Below are 26067 nucleotides of genomic sequence, written 5' to 3'. Positions count from 1 at the left end.
TTCTTCTATTCCTTTTGTATGAAAATCCCTAATCTCCTATCTTGGTCAAGGGAACTTCCACCTATCTAGCTCTATGCCAGGCCTAAAAAAAACATCCTGACTATAGTCTCCTCTCACCGCAGGTGAGAACTGCCCCACGAACACCATCATCAATGCGGCAGATGCCTTCAGGAGCTCCTGCCTTATCTGTACAAGGTCAGGGTGTAGTAACAGACACTCAGTGCTAGCCTCCATCCCCATCAGTACGGGGCTTGTGAAATAAACTCTATGTGCTAACGTGTAAATACATACAAATTCAAAAGGTAAGGTGTGGACCAGCATGTCCATCTGGGTGGATGAAGAGAAAGTACTGCATAAATGCACAGACTCCATGGTGTCGCTCTACAGACTGCTGCTTAGGTTCTGAGAAACGAGGGAAGGGTGAGAACACACACCCCAACATGATGCTCCTGCCAGGAGAGAGTCACTCCCCTGGACCTAATCACAAGGAAGCCACAGACACACATAAGCAGAGGGACCCTGACAAGTAACTGCCTGCGTGCCTTGAATGTGTCAGGGTCCAAGTGCACACACAGGGGAAACTAGCGTCCAGGCTCACAGAGGTATTAGAGCAGAGAGGACTGTGGGGAGGGTCCCCTGCTCTCGGAGTGTGAACAAGGAAACAGGAGATATCATGAATACTCTGGAGTACAGCTAGAAAGTGTGAACGAACACCGTGCACCCTCACAAGGCAAACGGTGCTGAGTCACGGCTACATTTCTTTACACTGAATGAACAGACTTCTGCACTCTAAGGAAGTGTAGAGCAAAGCTCCCGGGAGGAAGTGGAAGGAGGTCTCCGACGTACTCTCAAATGATTCTGGAAACACACACACAGACAAGAATGGTGAATGGAGAAAATGCAGACAACTGGGGAAAGTGTGTGGCGTGTGTGTAGAAGCTGCTTGTTCTATCCTGGAGACTTTTCCTAAGTATAAAGTTACATAGATAATGTTTGGAGCAAGTCGCACAGGCCACCTCTGACAGGAGGCTCCTGAAACGAGAGCAGTGCCCGTTTTCACTCTTCATCTTCTTATGCTTCACAATATTCCAAGACAGGCATGTGCTACTGATTTTTTAAAAAACATAATTCAAAGGCAGACATGGTGGCACATGCCTTTAATCCCAGCACTCAGCAAAGGCAAGCAGGTCTCTGTGAGTTCAAGGTTAGCCTAATTTATATAGTGAGTTCCAGAACAGCCAGGGCTATACAGGGAGACCCTGACTCAAAAAGAAAACAAATATTAAGCTAAGAGAAGAATTCCACTGTACAGACTTTAAGACCTAAGGCGCCCTGCTCCAACCTTGAACAGAAAACTCCCTAAAGCGTCCCAAATACACAGGTCAGCTTCCTGTGGCCAATCCACAGGCCCCATTCGCCACCTGCTGACCAAAATGGGCACTGCACCTCCCAGTTCTCAGTCCACAGCATGCTACTCTGGCACTGTCTCTATCTTTCATGTTCCAAAACTGTTTCTCTACTATGAGTGACCCCACGGCCAGGACCACTCGTGGCCCTCAGAAAATCAAGTCCCTCATAAACGCCTATCCTTGAGCTCATTCAGCAAACGCAGGCTGTGAAAGTGAAAGAACCAGTCAGCACACAGCAATCCCACCACACGATCCACCCAGATACTGCAGGTGAGCAAGCAACCTATATTCACCCCATGACCATCCTCTCTCCCCACTGCCCACCTGGGTCCTACCTGTCACACTCATGCCATCTCTAGTCCCACATGTGCAAAGTACAAAGTCAGTAGTCACCCCACCTCATCTCCCAGATGTCACAGTCAACCCCACAGGCTATAAAGACCAAGGACAGCCACCTGCCATGCCTCTAGTGGCTCCGTACCCCCTACCCCCCGAGGACCACAGTAGGAAAGACATACTGGAGCATTAAGAAAAAAAGGATTAAACATATACACCAGGAAACTGTAGTGGGCATATGTTAGCAAACATGTCCAAAGGAATTAAGCAGCCCAAGTACCAGCATCTTAGGGCTGAATATCATGAAAACACAGCACAGCATGTGTGAAGCCAGTTATGACCCCTTTGGTCAGGTAAGAAACAACAACCCACTCTCAGGGACTCACCAAGGTCTGTGTTGGGGCCAGCAAGCAGCTGTTTGAACTTGTCCAGCCGAGAGGTCTCTCTCTTGCTCAGGGCTGAGCCACCAAGGGCATGTGGGTCAGATGTCCCACTCAGTGTCACAGTGGCCGAGTGGGGAAGAGACTGGGACCGCTGCAGAGGGACTGTATCACCGGTGCTCTCTAGAAAGGGTAGAAGAGCAGAGGGTGAGGTTAGCAGAAGCCCTTGGCCTCCTGAGCACACCTTCTCCCTTTACCCATGTGTCCATATGCTCACCATGTCACCCTTTGTGACAGCCATCTGTTCAGTTCTCCCTCCCTCCTATCACCCATCACCAAACACTTAACTCACTTATGAAGTACTGTTCAACAGAAAAACAGATACACCTGCACACAATCACATCACGACAGCCAGCAAAGTTCAAAGCACTCCCCTGCGGCCTTCAGATATCCACAGGCCTGGAAGGTAGATCAGGCCTACGCAGGAATAGGTCTAACGGGTCACTCAGGTGTACTCTGCAGGTAAGCCACTATTCCACCAGGAAAGAAAAGGATGACACCACAAAGACAATGAGGACAGCAGGGAAGTGACAAGGAAGCCAAGAGGACCTGGCTGTGACCAGAGCACGTCTCACGCAGAATCCCCAATGCCCACCTCAAGTCCTACCATATGGAGACAAAGAAAGGCAAGCAGGCAAGGAGTCTTCAAGACAAGACAGGCACCCCCCCCCCTCGGGGTCTCCTCAGGTTCAAGGAGTCCTGAGGAAAGAGGTGAGATGGCACAATCCATTCAGGAGCCTGGCTAGAAACAGCCCAGAGAGAAGCCAGGTCACTCAACACAGAGCCACGGGAATGGAAGACATGAGGCTCTGTGGCCCTGACTGCTAGGTCTAACGTCACCCAGAGCCTGGACACTCAGAAGGCACAGACCAGACTACAGTCAAAAGTGAGCTTCAGGAAAGATCTAAATTCAACATGCTGGTGTCTATCTTAGGCCCTAGCATCAGACAAGCATCCAGTACACCCTCCCACACATCAGCCCCGGAGTTCAAGAGCAGAGCGGCATGGGGAGTCTGTGCACACCTGTGATGCACATATGTACACTCACACGCAGAATCTGGAGTTCAACAGCAGGTGTCTTCCTCAGTCCCTCTCTACTCTATTTTTGGAGGCAGGTTCTTTCACTGGGCATGAAGCTCGCTGATTTAGCTAGACTGACTGGGCAGCAAGCCCCAGAGATCCTCCATTATTTATACATTCTAGCATCCAAGGCTGTGTCGGTTTAAGTAGGAACGGCCCCCACAGCTCATATATTTAAATGTTGGTCATTAGGGAGTGGTGCTACTTTACAGGGATTAGGAGGTGTGGCCTTGCTGGAGTAGGTGTGGCCTTGGAGGAAGTGTGTCACTGGGGATGGGCTTTGGGGTTTCAAATGGTCAAGCAGACCTATGTCTCTCTCTCTCTCTCTTCCTGATGCCTGCGGATCCAGATGTAGAACTCTCAGCTATGTCTCCAGCACCACACCTGTCTGCATGCCACTATGCTTCCCGCCACGGCAATGATGGATTACATCTCTGAATGTAAGCAAGCCCCAGTTAAATGTTTTCTCTTATACGTGTTGCTGTGTTCATGGAGTCTCTTCACACTAATAGAACACTGACTAAGACAGAGATCAGAAGAAAACATGCCATGAAGACAGAGTCACACACAGCTATCTGAGAGGCACAGGAGAGACTGACGGGAATCTGGGGTAAGGATCCATGTCCCTCACATATCTTCCTCATATGAGAAAACACCAACAGCTATAAGGTCCAGTCTTGGGGGATCTCTTGCAAGCAGTTCCAGCTGTCCTGATGAAGAAGTGACCTGTTATGTTCAGAGGGTAGCACTCTATGACAACAGAGGCTAAGCCCTAGGTAGACATAGTCCTGCAGCCCCCAAGACCAATCTAACTAGTCCTGGCAGAAGTCTCACTAACTCCAGTGCAGGACTCCCTCGCTTGACTGATGGGGGTGTGGGAAATGGTCAGTTTCTGCCAGGGCCCTGCAGAAATGTGAGCAGCACCCCTGTCCCACAAACCATGTTCAGCAACACACACACCCTGGTCCAGCTCTAACACACACTATCCAGCATACTGTTCCATGACCCATGGGGGCAAGATCTCTGGATGAGAACTCCTGGTCTCTGCAGGAGCCAGCACTAACAGGAGGGACTCTGAAGCCACAGACCCTAGGTTTAACAAACATCCCTCCCCACCTCCCACCCCCCAGGCAACCTCTCTTGAGTAGCTCGGGGTCTTCTTAGTACTACATCTGTAAAGGAACAATAACACAACTCCCTCCTAGAAGCCTGAGAAATTTGAAGAATTGACCATCCAAGGGGCTGGCTATGGTACTAACCATACAATGAACAACAACAACATGCTATTATTATTAAGTGCAAAAAGGGGGGGGAGGGGCTGGGCAGTGGTGGCGCACGCCTTTAATCCCAGCACTTGGGAGGCAGAGGCAGGTGGATTTCTGAGTTCGAGGCCAGCCTGGTCTACAGAGTGAGTTCCGGGACAGCCAGGACTACACAGAGGAAACCCTGTCTCGAAAAACAAAACAAAAAACAAAACAAAAAAGGAAAAAAAAAAAAAAAACAACATTCTCCCAGAAAGCGAATACAGAATGCTCAGCCCAAGACTTGCAGGACACAGCAAAGAGCTCAAACCCACTTCCCCAGTAACAAGACTTCCTGAGAAGTGTTCCCTTGTACTGGAGAGGCTGCCACAATGTGACACCGCCAAGCTCCATCATCTCCTGGATGTGAGTCGGCTTATGGTGAGGACCCCCAGCCAGACACCCTGTGATCCACCACTCTCAGCTTGTCCATCTGGTGTGCTGAGGGCCAGCACCAGCAAAAACAATGCCCTCCATCCTGCCAGCTGTGTGTGCTTGAGAAGTTGTGTCCACCACTCCATGAGCACAGGGGTGTGCAGAAGAATCCAAGGTTCCTGCCAACCACTGGATGCCACCACTAGAGGGCACCCTGCCTAGACTAAGCAGCCAGGAGGTGGAAGAGAGCAATCCCCATCAGATTCAGAAAATTCAAAAGCCACTGCAGTTCCCCTGTAAACTGGTTTTCCAAATTTGTAAAACCAGCTTCTCACCTAAAAATATGGTAACATTTTAGCACATCAATTCCCAGGAGGCAGTTCTGAAAACTAGGCTAGGTAAAAACCCCTTCAGGGTGGCCTAAGGCTACTATGGATCTGTTTTCTCAACTGTAAATACAAGGAAAGCACCCTTACCCAGGGGAGGCGTGCTTGGGCACTCCTGGCTCCTTTCTGAAGAATCCTGGGATCTCCCATCTCCTGTGTTCCCCAGTGTCCCTCTTCTTGGGCCCCTACACAAGCCACAAGCCTTGTCATTTCATTTGTAGGAAAGACGACAAATAAACTCAACTCAGCAAATAAAGAAAAGACCATCTGGAGCCCATGGGCAGCGAGGCTGTTTCCTGGGCCTGGGAGGGCCATATCCACACGGAAGATGGCCACACAAGCTTTCACAGCCCAGAGTCCTGGTGCAGTCAGGCACACAGCCCTCTTTATTACAGTCCAATCCTTCCTTGGCTCTACTGTCCCTTCCTCCCTACCTGAAGGACAAGGAGTGTGGCTCTCACTGACAGACTTCACCAGGCGAAGGTCACCACTGGAAACTACAGGAGGCTCTGCTATGGGCTGAGGCTCTGGCTGTGGCTCTGGCTTCTTCTGTGAGGGCTGGCTCTGCCTCTGGCTGTGATTGCGCAAGACACGATGTGCTGTCTCCATGACCACCTCGGAGTTCAGGCTCTCTGTCGCCATTGCCAGGAGCTCATCATCATCTTCACCTGCATCCCAAGCATCACTGGTATTGCTCTCAAACTCCTGGAAGGTGCTGACCCGCTTGCTCTTCACTGGGGTGGTGGGCACCTTGGGCGTGGACTTGAGCAAGCTACAAAGCAAAGGTGTCTTTATTATGCACACTCAGTCAAAAAAGAATCCCAAGGGAGAGGACACTTCATCTAGATGAGCATGCCAAGAAAAGCACAAAATGTGGGCATCAAAATAGGACCTGGACTATGCAGGCTGCGTGATAGGGAGGGAGGCGTTTCAGACAAGAGCCCCAAGCAGAATAAAACTGCACGGCAATGGTGCCAAGGGTAGAAAGAACATTCTCACGCTCCCTCCATCTCAGCCAGGCTCCTAAAGCAGCAGCTGAGGGGTACAGAGCAAGAGGACCTTGCAGAGAACAGGGCCTTTGCATACACTTGGAGACAGACTAGTTTAAAGGAGATCCTTCCAAGCCTGACTACACACATCATTGGCCCCAGCATAAGTCTGGAAATATGACAGACAGGTGCAGCCCTGCAGGGCCACAGCAGCACTGTGCTGGGCCCAATACTTAGAAGAGCCAACACAGGACAGAGAGTTTCAGGACCAAGGAAGGGTTCAGGTGAAGTATAGGCACAGTCTGGAGCCACACTGCCCTCAAGCCAGGAGTGCCAGCTCTCTGCCCTCTGCAAGGAACTATGTCCTGCAGACCCCACCATCCCACTGCCCAGCTACAGGGGCACTGTGGCACTATGCACCAACAGTAGTGTCTCCCAAAGCAAGCGGCTAAGCCATCTGCTGACTGAGAGAACATTTCCCCTCTGAACCTCCAATGAGCTGGCAGAACAGGTCACCGACTGCCACTTACGTGCCATGTAACAGCGGATCGAAAGGCGGGTGCTGGGCTCCATACACATGCTGGATGCTAGGAAAACAAAGGAACAAAAAATTAGGCTTTGTGGGTTTTTTTTTTTTTTAAGCTCTGCTGAAAGCCCAACAGTAAATCAAGAAAAGCGCCAGCTCCTCAGCCAGAAGCCCAGGAAGAGCCACTCTATCAGCAGCTACCTGTCTAGCCACCCTGGGCTAAGGTCCAGTCCGATGAAGAATGGCACCCACAGGCCCACACACCCCACAACAGTCTGGACCTTCAGGCCGATCCTGAGAGCGAACCTTGGCTCTCCATGAGCCTCCCTTCAGGGAGCCTCGGGAGCCCTCTCAGACCACTGGGAATGCTAGGGTTCCTGAGCCACTACTCACAACTGTGTTTCACAAGCAGGACCGGACCTCACAAAATAACTTTGCTGAGGCCCGGCGGCGGCGGTGCACGCCTTTAATCCCAGCACTTGGGAGGCAGAGGCAGGCAGATTTCTGAGTTCAAGGCCAGCCTGGTCTACAGAGTGAGTTCCAGGACAGCCAGGGCTACACAGAGAAACCCTGTCTCGGGGGAAAAAAAAAAAAACACTTTGCTGAGTAATTTCCACCAGATGATCCTCTGACTGTCCAAACATAAATACAAATTTTGTAAAGATTTAATCAATTTAGAAAGATGCAACTCTTCCACCAAAACCAGACAGGCTCAGCCAGCACCCTTGAACCTCAGCTCCTCTGAGTCAAGCATGTCCCAGAACAGTGGTGAGGTGAGGCCTGGATATCTCTGTCACCTCTCGGCCTGAGAAGTCTCGAGAATGAAGCCACCTCTGAAGGCTGGTACAGCAGGAGATAGAGTGGCCCTGTGATGGCTTCCATGATCGAGGAGTCCAGGCGGATCACCTCCTTTCCCTTCCAGGCACAGGAGACAAAAGAATCCCTACTCATCAGAGCCATTAGACATCCTAACTGGCATACCACTCTTGATAGAGACAGAAGTGTGCAGAGAGACATAAAGAGCAATTTAGGTAAGTGCATGCATGCTTTTTTTTTTTTTTTTAAGAAAGCATTCATTTATTTTATGTATATGAGTACACTGTAGCTGTCTTTATATACACCAGAAAGGGCATCGGATTCCATTACAGATGGTTGTGAGCCACCATGTGGTTGCTGGGAATTGAACTCAGGACCTCTAAAAGAACAGTTAGTGCTCTTAACCTCTCCAGCCCACATGCATGCTTTTTTTTTTTTTTTTTTTAATGAAATTCTGGGACCACGGATGGCTCAACTGGTAAAGGCTCTGTCTGCCAAGCCTGACAACCTGAGTCCAATCCCTGGGTTCAACCATCTACATGGTGAAAGGAGAAAACTGATTCCCAAAACTGGTCTCTGATCTCCATCCAAGCACTGTGACATGTGCATATGTGCACACACACACACAAATATTTTTAAGTAAGTTAAAAGATGATTTTATTTTTAATAGACCATACTTGATCTCTCTCTCTCCCCAGATCCCAACCTCCCTTGCAAAAAAATAAAAAGAAAAGAAAGAAAAATCAAAACAAAACAGCAAGATTAAAAAATAAAACAAAAAAGTGCACAAAACAACCCAGAGTGCATTCTGTGTCACCCAACTACCCAGGAGTATAGTTGATATACCCAGTCAGACTCCACTGGAGAAGACAGATTGTCCCTTTCAAACAGTCTCTTGATCAAGGATGAGACTTTGTGTGTCCACTTCCTCTCCTCAGTGCTGGGATTTGATCTGGTTTAAACTTGTGCAGGTCTCATGCCTGCTGTCAATCTCCATGAACTAATATGTGGATATCCTGTTGTGTTTCCTTGGAGCTACCCAGCGTCTTCTGCACAGATCCCTGAGCCTTGAAGGGAGGGGTCTGATAAAGACTTCCCACTTAAGGCTAGCTGCTCCAATCACACACGCTCGCCCTCTCGCCCTCCCTGCCTTCCTGCCTCCCTCCTTCCCTCCCTCCCTCTTCCCCCCCCCCCCACCTCCAACTCTGCACATTGTCTAGTGCTGATTCCCATCCATGGCAAGGAAAAGAGAAGACAATTTTCATTACATCCTGGGGTTGGAGAGATGGACATACAGAGAGAGGGGACATACAGTTCTTGCAGAGGACACAGCACCCACATCAGGCACCTTAAAGCTACCTCTAACTTCATCTTCAAATAATTAAATGTCCTCTTCTGGCTTCAATGGCACCTGCATTCATACACACATCCCTCCACCACCACACACATAAACATAATTAAAAGTTTAAAAAAATGAAAGAAAACAAATTTAGGATCACTACGGCAACTCAGTGAGTGAAACTGTTTGCCCGTAATCTTGACAAACTGAGTTTGTTCAATCCCCAGGACCCATAGAGTGGAAGGAGAAAACAACTCCTACAAGCTGACCTCTGACCTCTGACCTCTACCTACATGCTGTAACAGATAGACACATATTAAAAAATAAAATATATAAATACAAATAAAATAACAGATTTTTAAATATTAATGAAAATAAATCTTTTTTTAAAAATTAGGTCCTACCTTGCTGACTCTGTAATGTGAACTACTTCCCCATATTATTACTTCCTTCTTCTTCAGTTTACTAAAATCACTTGTTTACCTCCAGATGTGCTCTCTGGTGTGTAAGGAGCCTACAAGTAGCAGATGTAAATGAAAAAGCTACTCTGAGGCGGAGAGAGCTCGGACGTCCCTGTACATACCTCTGCAGCTCCTTGTAAATCTTAATTATTTCAACATTAAACGTTTAAAACCCCACAGGAATGGAGTGAGCTCTGGTTACCTCATCTCTGGCCTGTGCCACCTCCCTGGACAGCATCACTTCTAATTTCACACTGTGCTGCCATATGGCTACAGCATAATGAGTTTACCCAAGGTTGACTGTGAAACACAGAACTGATCTAAAGCTGCTTGTGGTTACAAGGACAGCAAGAACACCTCTGGAGAAGAATGGCTCCACAGCACTTGATAACCTCCTAAGGACAAGTTCCTGCAATGGGAATGCCCTGGCAGAAGGCACACACTTAAGGAGGTTTGGCCATGCTGCCAAAGGACAGTCAAGTAGTTCCCTCTCCCACAACAAGGGCTGGCAGATGGCCAGACCCCGCTAACTGGACAGAAGCAATCTCCACATTGGCTCTGTGCCTCAGATATTTTTCACTGGTACCTCTTCTTTTGTAAACTACTCATCTCCTGTGTCCATCTGCTAACAAGGATTCACTTTCTTACTGTTTTGCAAAGTGAGAATTCCTTCTGTGTCATTCATGCTGTACGGACAGCAAATAGCAGTCCCACCAAAGATGTCCACGTCCAGAACTGTGTGTTACCCTTTCCTGTACAACCATCAGAACAGTGTGTCTATCAAAGAGAACAGTAGCCTAGTGTTACAACACCCTGTGGTCATTCCTATGGGAACACAGCATGAGCTCACATTACATCCAGTATTGGTTTTCCCTTGAAAAAGTGGTGTACCTGAACCTAAGAAAAGGGGGGCAGGCAGAAAACTCTAGACAGATGGGGCTGAGGAGATGGCTCAGTAGTTAAAAGGACAGGAATCTGGAACTCCAGGGCCCTTGTAAATACCAGATGTATAAGTGAGCATGGTGGCTCATCTGTAATTTCAACCTGAGGAGGTTCAGACAGAGGAAACCTGGAGCAGGTTGGTTAGTAGGACCAATGGCACCACACAGGTCAGTCTGGTTGATTGACAGACCTTGCCTCAGTGAAGAGGTGAAGAGCAATGGAGGAAGTTCCACACTTCAAGTGGGTAAGTACAGCTACATAGATTTGAAGTGGGTGGGTGCAGTTACACGGGATATGAGGGGTGGGTGCAGTTACACAGGATATGAGGGGTGGGTGCAGTTACATGGGATATGAGGGGTGGGTGCAGTTACATGGGATATGAGGGGTGGGTGCAGTTACACGGGATATGAGGGGTGGGTGCAGTTACACGGGATATGAGGGGTGGGTGCAGTTACATGGGATATGAGGGGTGGGTGCAGTTACATGGGATATGAGGGGTGGGTGCAGTTACATGGGATATGAGGGGTGGGTGCAGTTACATGGGATATGAGGGGTGGGTGCAGTTACACGGGATATGAGGGGTGGGTGCAGTTACATGGGATATGAGGGGTGGGTGCAGTTACATGGGATATGAGGGGTGGGTGCAGTTACACGGGATATGAGGGGTGGGTGCAGTTACATGGGATATGAGGGTGGGTGCAGTTACATGGGATATGAGGGGTGGGTGCAGTTACATGGGATATTAGGGTGGGTGCAGTTACATGGGATATGAGGGGTGGATGCAGTTACACGGGATATAAAATGGGAGAACTAACATGTTTGCTGAACCCTGTCTAGAGCTTCCTCTTGACTGTCTGGGTTTTCTCTCTTCAACCCCAGCCAATACTATATGAGGAAACCCTAACTAGTCCCAAGAAGTGCCCGTGTGTACCCATCTCAACTGATCCATCATAATTAACCACCTGTAGCAGTCACTGACCACAGTAAGACAAAAGAGTGAAGAACCTTATTTCAGACCCAACTTTCCAGTCCTCCCAGTGACTTCCAGAACATCCTGGGGCAAGAACCAAGCCCCCACAGTCCTGTGCCCTACCTGAATTTTACAGAACCCAGGAGAATCAGATATGTGCTATTTGTCGAGGAAGAAAAAAAGGTATATAGTTACTCAGATCATACAGAACCTAGAGTGTCCTTTCTCCAAATCTTACAGAGCTGTCTGACTCTGGTGCAGAGTTCTCAGGATGCAGAGTCAAAAGGCCCAGGTTCCAATTCCAGTGCCAATACTTACTGGCTGGTAAAGCTCAAAGCAAATCAGCTCTCTGGTCTTTAAGTTCCTCATCCTGGGAGCCGAAATGAGAATTTGCATAGGGTGCAGTTATGGATGGGTGGCTGAATGGGCTTCCCTGTGTGAAGCCTGGCATCCAAACAGAAACCAAGTACACACCGTGGCCAAGACAGCCACAGTGGTAGCACTGCGTATACAGAAAGTGACCCACATAGAGCACCTGTCACACCTGCCAATCTCTCTTGCCTCTAATGCTCACATGCTTCTTCTATTCCCAATATATTTATATTCACAACAGTAGGCAGCTTGGCCTGCAGGGCACTATTTGCATGTCATTTTCATAAAAGTCTCTGCAGCATTATCAAAGATTTCAGGCCTTTCCCTCCCAGCAGAGCGGGAAACTCATTAATTCTTCATAGGCAAACCACTTGTGTTTATTGAGTAGAAAATGTTCCAACAAAGTTCAAGCTCAGACTTAAAGGAGCCTCGTTTTTATCTTATTAAAATTGCATTTATTTGGTCTAGCATTGCTAAAAAAGAAAAACAGACTTCAGTGGAGCCACTAAAAAGCACTGGCAAGTGACACGCATACTTACCTCAGATAAGGAAACCTTTCTGTAAGAATACTCATGGCTGGGGGCATGCTGCAGAAGTATATGTGCAGGTTCTGTGACCCCCTCCCCCAAAAAAGTACATAAATGCACTTTTGAATAAATTAAACACCTTTTAAGACTCTACAGTTATACAGGACCCTAGGGATACTTTGTGAAAAGCAAGGACATAATGATACATCCTGACACAGAGACACAGAACCTCTTGTGTACGTACATGAGGAAGAAGGTACAGCAAAGTCCGCGACACTACAAAGGACACTAAAAAGTCTCAGCAGGACTGAGTATCAGAGCTGGGGCCTCCTGTGTGCTGTGCCAACTCTCTACCACTGAGCCACACCTCCAACACACACACGACCAGGACGCTGAGTGAGTGATAAGGCCCACAGCCGGCACGCAGAGGGCTCCAGGCTCTCTCCTAGTGTTCACCACCAACCGAAGAATGAGTGCAAAGGAAGCAGTGTGTGTGAGTGTAAACACAGACTAGGTATCATCCACAGCAGACACACCAGGTACTAACCACGATGGACAGAAATGAGATTAACTTGCCAACAGAACACTAAAAGCAAGTTAAAAATACCCATGTATATTTAATGTGCAACGTATGTCACTAGTAAGTGTTGGTACAAAACCTTGTCCTTTTTGCATGTGTATATGAATGCAAAAGTAATTCCTATCACATGTGTCTTTGTTACCTTTCTCTTGCTGTGATAAACACCATGACCAAAAGCAATGTGGGGCAGGGGTTGGGGAGGTTGTTTCATCTTACACTTCCAGGTACTGTCCATCATTGAGGGAAGTCAGGGCAGGAAATTAAGCAGGACAGGAACCTGGAGCCTGGAGCTCTTGAAGGAGCTCAGTACAGTCTTCATGAGAATGAAGGCATAGCTCAGAACAGTGACTATTTAGAAGCAGGGAGAAGGACCTGAGTGCAAGAAGACAACAACCTGCACTGTGTGTGACACTTCTTCCTGAGCTGGAGGAGACGTGTGCTCCAGGTGCTGTAGTAGCCTCGACAGCTCGTTTCTATCCCTGACCAGTCTTCTAAGGATGAGGCCCTAGGACAGCAGTTCTCAACCTTCCCAATACTGCAACACTTTAATACAGCTCCTCGTGCTGTGGTGACTCCAACCTTAAAATTATTGTCATTGCTACTTTGTAACTGTAACTTTGCTACTGTTATGAATCATAATGTAAATACGTATTTTCCGATAGTCTTAGACAACCCCTATGAAAGAATCATTTGACCCCAAAAGGGGTGCGCCCCACAAGTTGAGAACCACTGCTCTGGGGTCACAAGAGACAGACTCTCGTAAGCACTGCTTCACTGAGCCAGAAGGGTCAAAGCGTAGCAGTTCTCAGAAGGCAGGTCAAACAGATCTGATGAATAGAAAGCCCTACAGCACAACGTGACAAGCAGCCAACAAGTAGAAAGGGCCTAAAGTCTGTCACCTGGACAGGGGAATAGGGTGACGTGTCCACAATGGAATATTAAATCATAAAACGAATGAAACCAGGTATGTGCTGCCTACCTGCAAATCCCAGCACTCAGGAGGCAAAGGGAGGGGAACTGAGTTCAAGATCATCCTGTGCTACATAGTCAGACCCTGTCTCAAGCAGAGAGTGAGAAAATTACAAATGGTCCCCAACTTATGATGGCTCAGCACAATTTCCAAATTTCACAATGGTGTGAAAGCAATATATACTAAGCAGAAAACACACATAAGAATTTGAACTGTAATCTTCCTTAGGCTTGCAATACGTGATACAATACCTTTTCTCAATACTGGGCAGCAGCAGTGAGCAGTGAGCCCCAGTTCCTGGCCAGCCCTACAGCAAGAGCAGAGACGATGGTGCTGCACAGCACAGTGCGCCACTGGGCTAGGAGGTCTGGCATGCTGCAGAGCTATGTGCACTTTCACCTTACAACAGGGCACCAGGATGGAATCCTACTATACACCAAGGAGCACCTCATGTCTCAACCTGTAGCATAGACAAACTTAAAAACATGGCAAGCAGGGATGGAGAGATGGCTCAGAGGTTAAGAGCACTGGCTGCTCTTCCAAAGGTCCTGAGTTCAATTCCCGGCAACCATATGATAGCTCATAACCATCTATAATGAGATCTGGTGTCCTATTCTGCCTTGAAGGCATGCATGCAGGCAGAACACTGTATATATAATAAATAAATAATTTTTTAAAAAATAAGCCAAGCAAGCTGGACAGTGGTGGTGCACACCTTTAATCCCAACATTCAGAGGCAGGCAGATCTCTTGAGTTAGAGGCCAGCCTAGTCTACAGAGTGAGTTCTAGGACAGCCAGGGCTACCCAGAAAAACTCTTTAGAAATATATATGCTCTATATAAGCAGGACCCAAGAGGCTGAGGCAAGAGGGTAGTAGGTCAAAACCAGCCTGGGATACACAATGAGGCTCTATCTCAAACGAACAAAAAGTTACCACTATATGCTGTATGATTCCAGTACATGAAATGTTTAAAGATTTACCCACAGAGACAGAGTAGATTACTGGTTTCCAGGGAAAGGGTAGAAAGTAAGGCATAATAAGACCTGATTTCTCTTTCTGGGAATAAAAGTATTCTGATGTCAATTGCGGTCATAATTACATAATTCTAAATGTGCATTTTACAATCCTGAATGTCTGGCTGGCAAAATGGCTCCTTGAGTGAGTAAGACAAGTAGACCTGAGTTTGAATCCCAGAGCCCACAAGACGGAAGATCAGACTCCCAAACACTGTCCTCTATTCTTCACAGATAGGTTGTACTTTCACCTACAAACACGCACACACACATTTGTTTAAATTGTGAATATTTTAAGTGGATGAATTGTCGGTATGCAAATGATATCACTATGCAGAAGGAAGGAGGAATGAGTTACCACAGGCCAAAAATAAATAAACAAATAAATAAATCAGAGTGCTTCACATGAAAAGAACAGGAACTTTCCATCCCATCCAAGCAGAAAAGGACTCCTTACAAGGACTCCTTGGTTACCAGAGTGCACAAAGAGGGGCTGTGAGTTATGCTCCATTGTCTGCCCTGCACAGAGCTTGATGATCCCAGAACTACACAGGTAGGAAGGGCTCCCCACGGAGAGCCAGCCAAGGGCATCACTGAGGCCACAGGCGGCAGCCCTGGTACACAGCACAGGTTCTCACTCACAGGAAAGCAGGGCAATCTCCACAGAGGGCAGCACATGACACGGTGAGCCAGGCAAGGGCGGCAGAGAAATGATGAACAGTGCCCTGGAACAGACACCTCACAGCCCCTAAGGGGCTAAAAAAAATTTACCTTTTTCAGGACAAAAGAGCCCCATTAAGAAAGAAGAAAAGGAAAGAAGGAAGGGGAAGGGAAGGGAAGGGGAAGGGGAAGGGGAAGGGGAAGGGGAAGGGGAAGGGGAAGGGGAAGGGGAAGGGGAAGGGGAAGGGGAAGGGGAAGGGGAAGGGGAAGGGGAAGGGGAAGGGGAAGGGGAAGGGGAAGGGGAAGGGGAAGGGGAAGGGGAAGGGGAAGGGGAAGGGGAAGGGGAAGGGGAAGGGGAAGGGGAAGGGGAAGGGGAAGGGGAAGGGGAAGGGGAAGGGGAAGGGGAAGGGGAAGGGGAAGGGGAAGGGGAAGGGGAAGGGGAAGGGGAAGGGGAAGGGGAAGGGGAAGGGGAAGGGGAAGGGGAAGGGGAAGGGGAAGGGGAAGGGGAAGGGGAAGGGGAAGGGGAAGGGGAAGGGGAAGGGGAAGGGGAAGGGGAAGGGGAAGGGGAAGGGGAAGGGGAAGGGGAAGGGGAAGGGGAAGGGGAAGGGGAAGGGGAAGGGGAAGGGGAAGGGGAAGGGGAAGGGGAAGGGGAAGGGGAAGGGGAAGGGGAAGGGGAAGGGGAAGGGGAAGGGGAAGGGGAAGGGGAAGGGGAAGGGGAAGGGGAAGGGGAAGGGGAAGGGGAAGGGGAAGGGGAAGGGGAAGGGAGCCAAACATAGGCATCAGTAGCTCACATCTTTAATCCCAGAATTTAGGAGGCAGAAGCAAATGGATCTCTTGAGTTCAAGGCCAGCCTGGTCACATGGTGAGTTCCAGGAAAGCCAGGCCTACACAGAAAAACCCTGTCCTGAAACTGCTCCCTCTCTAACATGACAGCTCAAGAAGGGGAACTGAGAGGGTAAGGAAGTGAGAATGTAGCCTAAGGCTCAGAGGCACCTCTAGAGAGCTGGCGTGGGACAGGACAGGCTGAAGCTCTGAGGAATGCCCACACGAGAAAGAGAAGCTCTGAGATATGTGCTGCATTAGAACTCTGGCCAGAACAGTTTGACCAGTCAGGAGAGTACATCAAGTTCTCCACTTTGGTCTTTGCTTGAAGGGCACCATAAAATACTGTCTGCTCTGCACGACACAGCTCAATAAAGTCTCATCAAATACCACACACCAGCAGCAGCCAATGCTAGCACCAAAGGGGGCAAGAAAAACAAGTGCCGCTGGGTTGCTTCAGGAGGCGGACAATTCATTAGGACACAGCACACAAAGAACAGTCGAGGAAAAATGGTTAGAATTCAGGCACAAGATCGCAGGTTCTAACAAGGTAGCTCCACAGGCTGGTAAAGAGAGCTGTCCCTGACACTAAGGTCCACAGTGACACCGATGGACTTGCCCCTCTTCAGTACCTGGTCTTTGCCCTGCCTCTCTACTTGGATATATGTCCACAGTGAGCATCCCTCGTCACCCAGTTAGAGCTTATCTTTATTCAGATGACAGGGATTAATATCATCCATCTGGCCTTGGAGTAGAAATGTTCAGAGAAGATGCTTTTTTCACACCAGCACAGAAACATATATAAGGGAACAAGCAGACAGCAACTTCTGGACCTCTGTCACTCAGATCTGGCTAGTGCACAGCTAGGCTCAGGCAGAGTACATGTAGAAAAGCAGTTCTCAACCCGTGGGTCACAACCCCCACAGGGGTCACATAGCAGGTAATTTACATTATGATTCATAACAGTAGCAAATTTACAGTTATGAAGTAGCAATGAAGTAATGCTATGGTTAGGGTCACCACAAGATGTGGAACTGTATTAAAGGGTTGCAGCATCAGGAAGGCTGAGAACCACTGATGTAGAGGAAGACAGAAGATCAGCATGCTGGACACGCCCTGTGCAAACGTCAGGACTGAAGTGCATTCTCAGAGGGTGAATCCAAGAATGAGAAAGTACACCCAGGAGGAACTGTGGGACAGACCAATGCTTCACATGAGGTGAGAAGGGCTCTGGGTTGAATGTGCTTGCCTACAACAGGCCAGCCAGCTCACTGAGGAGCAGCAGCCTTGGGCCAGGGCTCAGCTTCCTCACTGCAGCCCATGCAGGGAGAGTAAACAGTACACATAGGGACTCAATGCAAGGCCAGGCTCCACCTGCACTGTCTCTCCAATCACAGCAGCCTCCTCAGCCCTGAGCTCATTGCATGAGAGAATCCACAACTGTGCCCTGTACTGGGCGGGAAGACAAAGGTGGAACAGCCCTACTATCCCAAGAAAAGAGGAAACAGCATTTCAGAAAAGGAGAACAGACAGGCTGGCCTCCTCACAACAGCATTCTCTAGGACAAGCCACAGGAATGGGAAAAGCAGTGGTCATACTTCCTTGGACCCTGTGACACCTCTACCTCTCATCTGCACACCAGCATGAGCCTGGAAGAAGCAGCTTGCAAACCCAGAGACATGCCTAAATGCAGCCTGGCAGCTTGGGAGCTTGGTGCTCCCTGGGTAGTGAGGAGGCCAGCACACCCTGGAGGCTCTGAGAAGCTGGTGGGAGTCTAAGCTACCATGGAGGGCCCAGTTCCAGTGGGCTGGGGTGAGTCAGCTTTCTAGAGATGCACAGCTAGAAGACAAGAGAAGGATGAGAAGTCAGGTGCTATGACAGTCAGACACAGAATAGAGACAGCACAAGCCACAGGGCTCTGAGCAGGCTTCATCTGTAAAGGGGAAACCACAGTCCCATGCCCCACCAACCACTATGAGGACTGGACCACTCAGTAAACAATCCCACAGTCCTGTCACCAGCTCTGAGACTCCCACTGCCACAACACAGGCACAGCATGGACACCCTGCTCTAGAAATGAGTTTCGGGAATCTATCCTTAGATTACATACTAGAAGGAGAACATGGTCAACCATGGCTGCTCCAGAGGCCAAGTGATGCTCCCCACATCCCACTTCTGGGTGAAGTCCTTACAGCCAGCCCCCTTGCTGGCAGAAAGCTTGATTCCTGGTGCTGGACTCCTGTCACAGAATGGCCTACAAGGCTCCACATGGCAGGTACTTGGAAGTCACAGATCTGGGGAGGATGCTAAGCTACAGGAAGAGGAAGGTCATTCTCCTGCCCAGGACAATGGCATGTTACCATGGCCCTCTTCCTGATGGAGCCCGGGAATCTAGGGAAGCAAGCAGAGCAAGCCTCACTGTCTTCCCTTCGCCACACTCCTCTTTTCCCCTGGACACAGCAGGGAGTTAAGTCCACTTGCTGCCCTCATGGTATATTAACTACATAAGAAATAATCCCAAATCAAAACAGTGAGGCTTTGGTTGCTGGGTTTGGCATGGAGAGATGCCAGGGCCTCACATATGCCAAGCCAGGCAAATACTCTACCTGTGAACTACACCCAAGCACACGGAATTATTTTTCCTTAGGTTTGTCTTCATTTAAAATTAATTCCAGTATCGATTTGCTATATTAAATATGCAAGGGAAAATATGACTCACATTTATTTTCAAATGTTGCTGATGAAATGAGACACTGACACGACAATGTGAAGTTCTCATTGAGGGGTAGGAAAAAGAACTGTGTACATAGCAGAACCACCTGCTAGTGCCTCCACATACCCCCAGGCACACGGAGGAACCCTTCACAGCGAGAGAATCCTGCTCCCCTGAACACATTCTCTACAGGGAGGCAAATTCCAGGGCTTCTAAGATGCTGAGACATGAAAGAATGGGTACCACACAGGCAAACAGCATTTCAAAGCCACAAGTCAGGAGACAGATCTCTAAGAACACGGGGAAACAAGGACAAGAGAGGCAGACCCGTTTAATGCCAGGTCCAGACAAACAGGACACAGGTTAGAAGGGTCTCTGCTCACTTCCAGCACCCAGAATAAATAAATAAAAGCACTTTACAGTGGCTATCCAACAACTTTGAAAGCTTCTAACCTGAATAACCAGCCCATGGTCAGGAGTAGGACTCTGCTGAGGGAGGTGCTGGGGGCCACATGCAGTTCCTCTTCACTAGATAGACAGAAGTTAGAAGGTGGTCCTGGGTGTCCGCAGACAAGTCTAGATGTGGGCCAGTCTATGCTGGAAGTTCAAGGGGGAAATCATTTCTGCTTATTCTAGCTATAGGAGGAATCAGATTCTTGCAGTTAGAGGAACAGCATCCCCACTTCTCAGCAGAACACTGCCCCAAGCTTCTCAAGACAGCTCATTCCTTGGGATCTGACCCCATCCTCCCTGTGCAAGGCCAACAGCTGTGGACCAACAATCACACAGAGTCTCTCCAACCATTTTACAAGTTCTCACAGCCACACCTGGACCCGCCACAGGCCAGGACTAACCCCCAGTCAAGGCCAACTGGTTGATCACGTTGACTTCCCTCTGTCATGTAACATGGCCTCCTCACATGTTCTAGGGATGGGGACACAGATCTTTGGGACCATGGTTCTGCTTACTGGGCCACAGGCTGGCAATCATGCCCAGCTCTGACATCCAGGCTGTCAGTGAATGTACAAGTTCCATCTGGTAGATCCTTGACCCTGTCCACTCCTCTCCAACAGCCTCTGTCTGCCCTTAGCCTGCCTGCTTCCTCTTGCCCACTCTGCAAGGCTGAGCACCATGCCCTGCTTAAAGACCTCCAATGCTCTCAAGACTCAGAATGCAGGCCCAGAACCTCTCCACAGCCTTCAAAGGCCTCCAAAGCCTTTGCAGCCTGGCATGCTGTAGCTGCTCTCGTTCCTCCTCAGCCACAGGTGCCCCCTGCAGCCCACCCTGCATCTCTGAGGACAGCCTGGCTCCTTCTAAACTTCCAGGTCCCAGCTTAAACAGAACGTCCTTGGAAAGGAAGTGATCATTCCCCCTTGTAGGATCCTGGTATTATACCAACATGCCAAATCATGACCTTCACAGAACTTCAACCAGCATGCATATTCACATGCACACTGACCCTAACCCCTGCTGGCCTCCAGGGGCTACATCTGCTTGTCCAGCATTCAGTCTCTGGCACATCAAAGGTGCTTATACACATGTGAATGGCTCCATTATCCCCAGCACTCCTCCCCTTCGGTTGAGACTGAATCAGACCTATTGAGCCATCTCATTTGTTCATACTCCTCATGGCTCCAACAGCAGGAGCTGAAAGCTCTCCAGGGCACAGCACTAAGGCTGCCCCTCTACCCCAGCCTTACCCCAAGAATGCAGGACCTCGCCATAATTGAGCTTGGCCTTTCTTGCCAACATAGCACTTCCAAATACCATCCCCCCACCCCCACCCCAGCAGCAGGCACTCCCTCCTGTCAGCAGGACTCAGAGTCAAGCAGAGCCGTGCTAAAATATTAAGCATCAGTTCCACACTGAAAGGCTGCCTGTGTTCACAAACCCAATGTGTGGGAGTTTGTCTTGGCATTTAAAGTTAAGTGTGGCAGGAATTCCAACTGTGACGATGGCAGAAAGCAGCGCTCCTCGGGAGTCAGAGTCAGTGGCTCCAGAAAGAACAGGCCCACAAGAGACAGAGACCCAGGCCTTCTGATTTTTTGGTTTTGGGTTTGGTATGGGTTGGGTTTTTTGTTTTTTTTTTTCAAGACAGGGTTTCTCTGTGTAGCCCTGGCTGTCCTGGAATTCACTCTGTAGACCAGGCTGGTCTCAAACTCAGAAATCCGCCTGCCTCTGCCTCCCAAGTGCTGGGACTAAAGGCATGCACCATCACTGCCCAGCAGGCCTTCTGTAATTTTTATTACCTGCCTACTACCTTCCCCACTTCAGTAACCGCTACTCCTGTCCTCTGCTCGGAAGTGTCCCCAGAGCCACTACATGGTCTCCCTGCTTCTGCCCTTCTCCTCTCTGTCTGTCTCTCTTCATTAAAGCAATCAAAGCAACCCTGTTACACAAGGGCTGCCCCTGCCACACAGTTACTCAAGTCCCCTGAAGGCTCTGACCCACTCAGAATAAAAGAATAACAGTTCATAACTTGCTTTGACCATATAACCCTGTCCACTACCTCAGCTACAGCAACCTTTCTCCTTCCTCCTACCCTCATACGCCAGGCAGACCTGTGTGAGGAGCAGAACCTCTGGTACTTGCCCATCCCTCTGCCTAGTGCCCCCTTCCTCCAGCCACCCATAGTGCTTGCCCTCACTGCCTACAGATCTGTGCTCAGAAGGCACTTTCTCAGTGAGAGGTGCCCAGACACTGCACCGCCACGAGACCCTCCAACTACACCTGTCTCTAATCTACCCACCCTCCTTCCTTGCAAAGATTTTATAGTGGTTACCACCTTCCAACAATCAGCTCTCCAAGGACAGAGCACAAATCCTAGTCAATTTTATTCCTGGAAAATAGCATGGGTTAAATAAAAACTAACTGGATGAATAACATATCAAGCTCTCTGGTAGTCAAGAGATATCTATCTCTATTACTCTATCTAGCTATCTCTATCTCTCTCTCTGTCTCTATCTCTGTCTCTATCTCTGTCTCTATCTCTATCTCTATCTCTATCTCTATCTCTATCTCTATCTCTGTCTGTCTGAAAGAATGGAGCTAGGCTGTGCTAGATAGTTCTGTGTCAACTTGACACAAGCTACTTATCTGAAATGAGGGAACCTCAACTAAGAAAATGCCCCCAAAAGATCTGGCTGTAGGACATTTTCTTAATTAGTGATTAACTGGGGAAGGGCTCAGGCAATTGTGAGCAGTGTCATTCCTAGGCTGGTGGTCCTAGGTCTACAAGAAAACAGCCTGAACGAGCCATGGAGAACAAGCCAGTAAGCAGCATTCCTCATGGCCTCTGCATCAGCTCCTGCTTCCAGGTCCCTGCCCTGTTTGAGTTCCTGTCCTGACTTCCTTCGATAATGAACAGTGATAAACCCTTTCTCCCAAACTTATTTTTGGTCATGGTATTTTGTCACAGCAATAGAAATCCTCCCTAAGACATAGGTCAAGCAAATCTTCCCTTGGCTGCCACAGCCACCTGATCTACTGTAGCCCCCGTCCCATTACAAATGCAGCAACCAATAGCTCCAGGAATGGCAAAATTTGGAAGTATCACACATATCACAGGACGAGATGGCTAAAACCCACTCAGATCTGTAGCCTCCCGTAGAAGGTGTAGTCTTTCTATGTGTTAGCTCATCCAGAAAAGAAAATTCTAAAAAAAAAAAAAAAAAAAAAAAAAAAAAAAAAAAAAAAAAAAAAAAAAAAAAAAAAAAAAACAACAACAAAAACACAACTCCATTAAATACACATACAAAGACCAGGAAACGCACATAACAGAGGGGTCTTAAGACCGTCTCTCACACAACTCTCTTAGCTAAATCTTTTTCTCACTCCAGGCTAATGTGAGAGATAGCTGGGATCAACCACCATTTTTCAGACCTTCACAATGAAGATGAGAACAGGGTCCTTCCTAAACAGGCAGAGCTGGTGGCCTAACTGAAGAAGCCAGTGTGTGAAAGAGTACTTAAGTTTGAGCTTTGGATGAACCAGCAAGGCATTAAGGAAGCAAGTTACAGGTGAAGCGAGGAGGGAGGAACATTCAGTCAGCTAAACAGAGCATGACAATGCTCTACATGGGAAGTACAGCGTGGGATGTGGAAGACCCTAGACGCAAAGGCCACCGGCACTGCAAAGGGAACAGCTGAAGAGAACGATTAGGAGTCGGGGCTAAAAAGCTGACCACTGGCCAGGTTACAAAGGTGTGAGACAGCACAAAGGAACATCTGTGTGCAACAAGCATTGCTAGAGAAACAACCAAGGGCTTTAAACCCACTCTGCCTTGCTGAATGTTGCCTAGAGGACAAAGCCATGTTTTGCAAATGGCAAACTCCTAGTAGACAACGTATCAGTGGAGCACCAGAACAGTATATGGCAAGCACCAGGTCTCTGATGGAACTCAGTCCACCATCTTCACTATCAAGGAACTGAGAAGGGTTCTGCTATGCAAAACTCCCTCCACTCTCTGGAACTCAGAGGTAAGACTCTGTGGTCATACATACATACACATACACATACACACACACACACACACACACACACACACACACACACACACACGGCTTCCCTGACTGAAGACAACAATCATGAGCCCCACTTGAAGAATGGGCAAGACCCTGGGAGCCTGGCCTAGATCTCTGCTAGCACTTTCCTGTACAGGTGAAAACCCAGAATGTGGGCACTGAACAACTCAGGAAGGAATGGGGAACACCTTTGCACACTCTCCTTATGGGAGACTTCCAGACCTGTCACCAAAAACAGAAACACTACCACAGGGGAGGGCTACAGGGCAAAACGGTAGCACAGGGGCTGCACCGGCTCTCTTCAGGACCCAGCCTCTCCCCTGTCCAGTCCTCAGCAGCATCCTCCAGCAAATCACAAGACTCCTCATCAGTTCTGTAACTTGGGAGCTGTTCTCAAAAGTGGCTGATATGCAACACAGCAAAAGCCGAGAGGAAAGAAGTCTGTTTTTGGTCATGTGGGGTCACACCGAAAACACTGGGACTGTGCCAGTTTCCTGTGACATCCGTAGTAGCCTAAAGAGGTGGAATGTTTCCCATCTTGGGTAGTGAAACCAAGATGTCAGCAGATTGTGCTGTCTGTGAGGGCCATTTCCCACCATGTCTAGCTTCTGGTGGTTTCGGGAAATCCCGGTTGTGACTTGTAAACACATCACTGCAATCTCTGCTTCTATATTTGCATGGTCATCCCCCCTACTTCTGCCTCTATAGTGACTCACTTGTATATTCAGGAGCATGAGGCAGGAGGATCAGAAGCTCAAGACCAGCCTGTACTATAAATAAGACCCTATCTCAAAAAAAAAAAAAAAAAAAAAAAAGCACTATTAAGAGATAGTATTTGATGGACAGGGTCACTGAGTTCTACAACTCCATACAGTAACTCCATTACTATTCTATCTCAGTTCACTCTCAACAATAAGTTACACTTCATACTTAAGGGAAACCGAGATGAGATGTAAAGGCAAGAACAAAAGTCACACTGTCACGTCCTTGTTTATCTGGTACTAGGCTCTATATGCTTGTCCCTGTCACAGTAGGACCTGCAACTCACTCTTAGCCTAGTACCTTCCACCCGTCTTAAACTATACCAATAGTTTTTATAAAAGTGCTTAACTATTCAATCAAGCCCAGTCCTGGTACTGAAAAAGAAATATATATATATATATATATATATATATATATATATATATATATATATATATAAATTTTGGTCTGGGTATCTCCAAGGACTCCCTCCATCTTCCAAATCACTGTGGCCCAGCAGTCAGTAACCCTTGCTAACCCCCAGCCACTCTGAAAAGCACATTTTGTGACTGAGTGCAGTGGATGTCAACGTTTACAATTTTAACACTCACACAATGGCATCTCTTATGAAGCACAGGAAGACAGACCATTGTCTGTGTTCATGAATGGTTCTATTTAAGTTATTTCAATGTCAAAAATCTTCAAGACTGGAGAGGTAGCTAATGTTAGAATCTTAGATTTCATATCTGAGACTTTGGTTTGAGAACAGAATAAACTATGTTTGAAATCTTGAGATGGACTTTTATGAAATATAGTCTAGTCAGTGACTGAGCTGATCATAGGTCTTTTCCGGGTACTGTCTCTTCATTCCCTAAGGCCTAGAGAGGCACCAGGCCATAACCAATCACAGAAGGACTTTGGAGCTCAATAGCTTCCAGACTGCACCCAGGTGTTTTTATTATTATTTTTTTTTCCTGTTGCTGTCAGAAGGCTGGTGTCTAGAGGCCAGAAGGTGGGACCACAAAAATTCACAAGGTGCTTCCACACTCAAAGCAAAAACATCAGCCCACAAGGGAGATGAGAGGAGAAAAATCAAGTAGCCAAAACCACCATACACCCTGCAGAGACAGACCTCTTCTGCAGGCGCTGCCTCTCCCTGGCCAGTTTCCTGACTCCACCAAACTCTCCAGGACATGACCTGGGTCAGTTCCTTCCAGCTTCCCCAGGGAGTCAAAGAGTTTCGCAGGAGAGAACCTGCCAGGCTCTGGAGGCACTTGGGACAGCTCCTCGTCCTCCTTGTTCTTAGGTACGACCACTGTCACCTTCCAGACCCCACACTCCCACTGCCGAACCCCACTCCCCGAGCCCCTCACATCGCCCAACAGTCTCCTTGGAGCCCAGGTTCCCTTCCCCAGACTCCTACTCCACCGCAGCCCAACAGGACAGCACGGCCACCTGACCCCTGACCCCTGACCCCGACCCGGCCCTCCCCGTCACACCCACCTGCCCGGGACCTTGCTGTTGCTGCGCTTCCAGAACTGCTTCCTGGCCCCGTCGCTGGCCATGGCCGCTCCACATCCCTCAGATCCGCAACCCTGACACCCGAGAGCGGCCGGCCGACCTCCAGGGGCCCTCTCCGGTGCCCCGGTGGCCCCTCAGAAACACCAGGACTCCAAAGCGTAGACCCAAGAGACGCTTCCGCCTCCGTCCGGAAGTTGTGACTCGGCGATTCCGGAAGTCCCGCCTTCGTTTCAGGCTGTGCTTGACGCTATGAA

At 48.7% G+C, this 26067-nt stretch overlaps 1 protein-coding gene across 2 annotated transcripts in view; it reads right to left on the bottom strand.

Moving 5' to 3' along the window:
* Tbc1d22a (TBC1 domain family member 22A) overlaps positions 1-26008 on the bottom strand; it is a 286436-nt gene extending 260428 nt beyond the window's left edge. For both annotated transcript variants that reach the window (XM_034517002.2, XM_076911843.1), the window contains exons 1-4: positions 25796-26008; positions 6847-6903; positions 5762-6099; positions 2132-2308 (exon numbers count right to left, since the gene is read on the bottom strand). In XM_034517002.2, the coding sequence (XP_034372893.1) occupies positions 2132-2308; positions 5762-6099; positions 6847-6903; positions 25796-25857 (634 nt within the window). In that variant the 5' untranslated portion in view covers positions 25858-26008. The remainder of the gene's footprint in view (positions 1-2131; positions 2309-5761; positions 6100-6846; positions 6904-25795) is intronic.
* Positions 26009-26067: the final 59 nt, after the last annotated feature.

This window comes from Arvicanthis niloticus, chromosome 13 (assembly GCF_011762505.2).
Source record: "Arvicanthis niloticus isolate mArvNil1 chromosome 13, mArvNil1.pat.X, whole genome shotgun sequence".
Classification (NCBI taxonomy): Eukaryota; Metazoa; Chordata; class Mammalia; order Rodentia; family Muridae; genus Arvicanthis; species Arvicanthis niloticus.
Note: the sequence above shows the minus strand (reverse complement) of the source record. Positions and strands in the feature narration are given on the sequence as shown.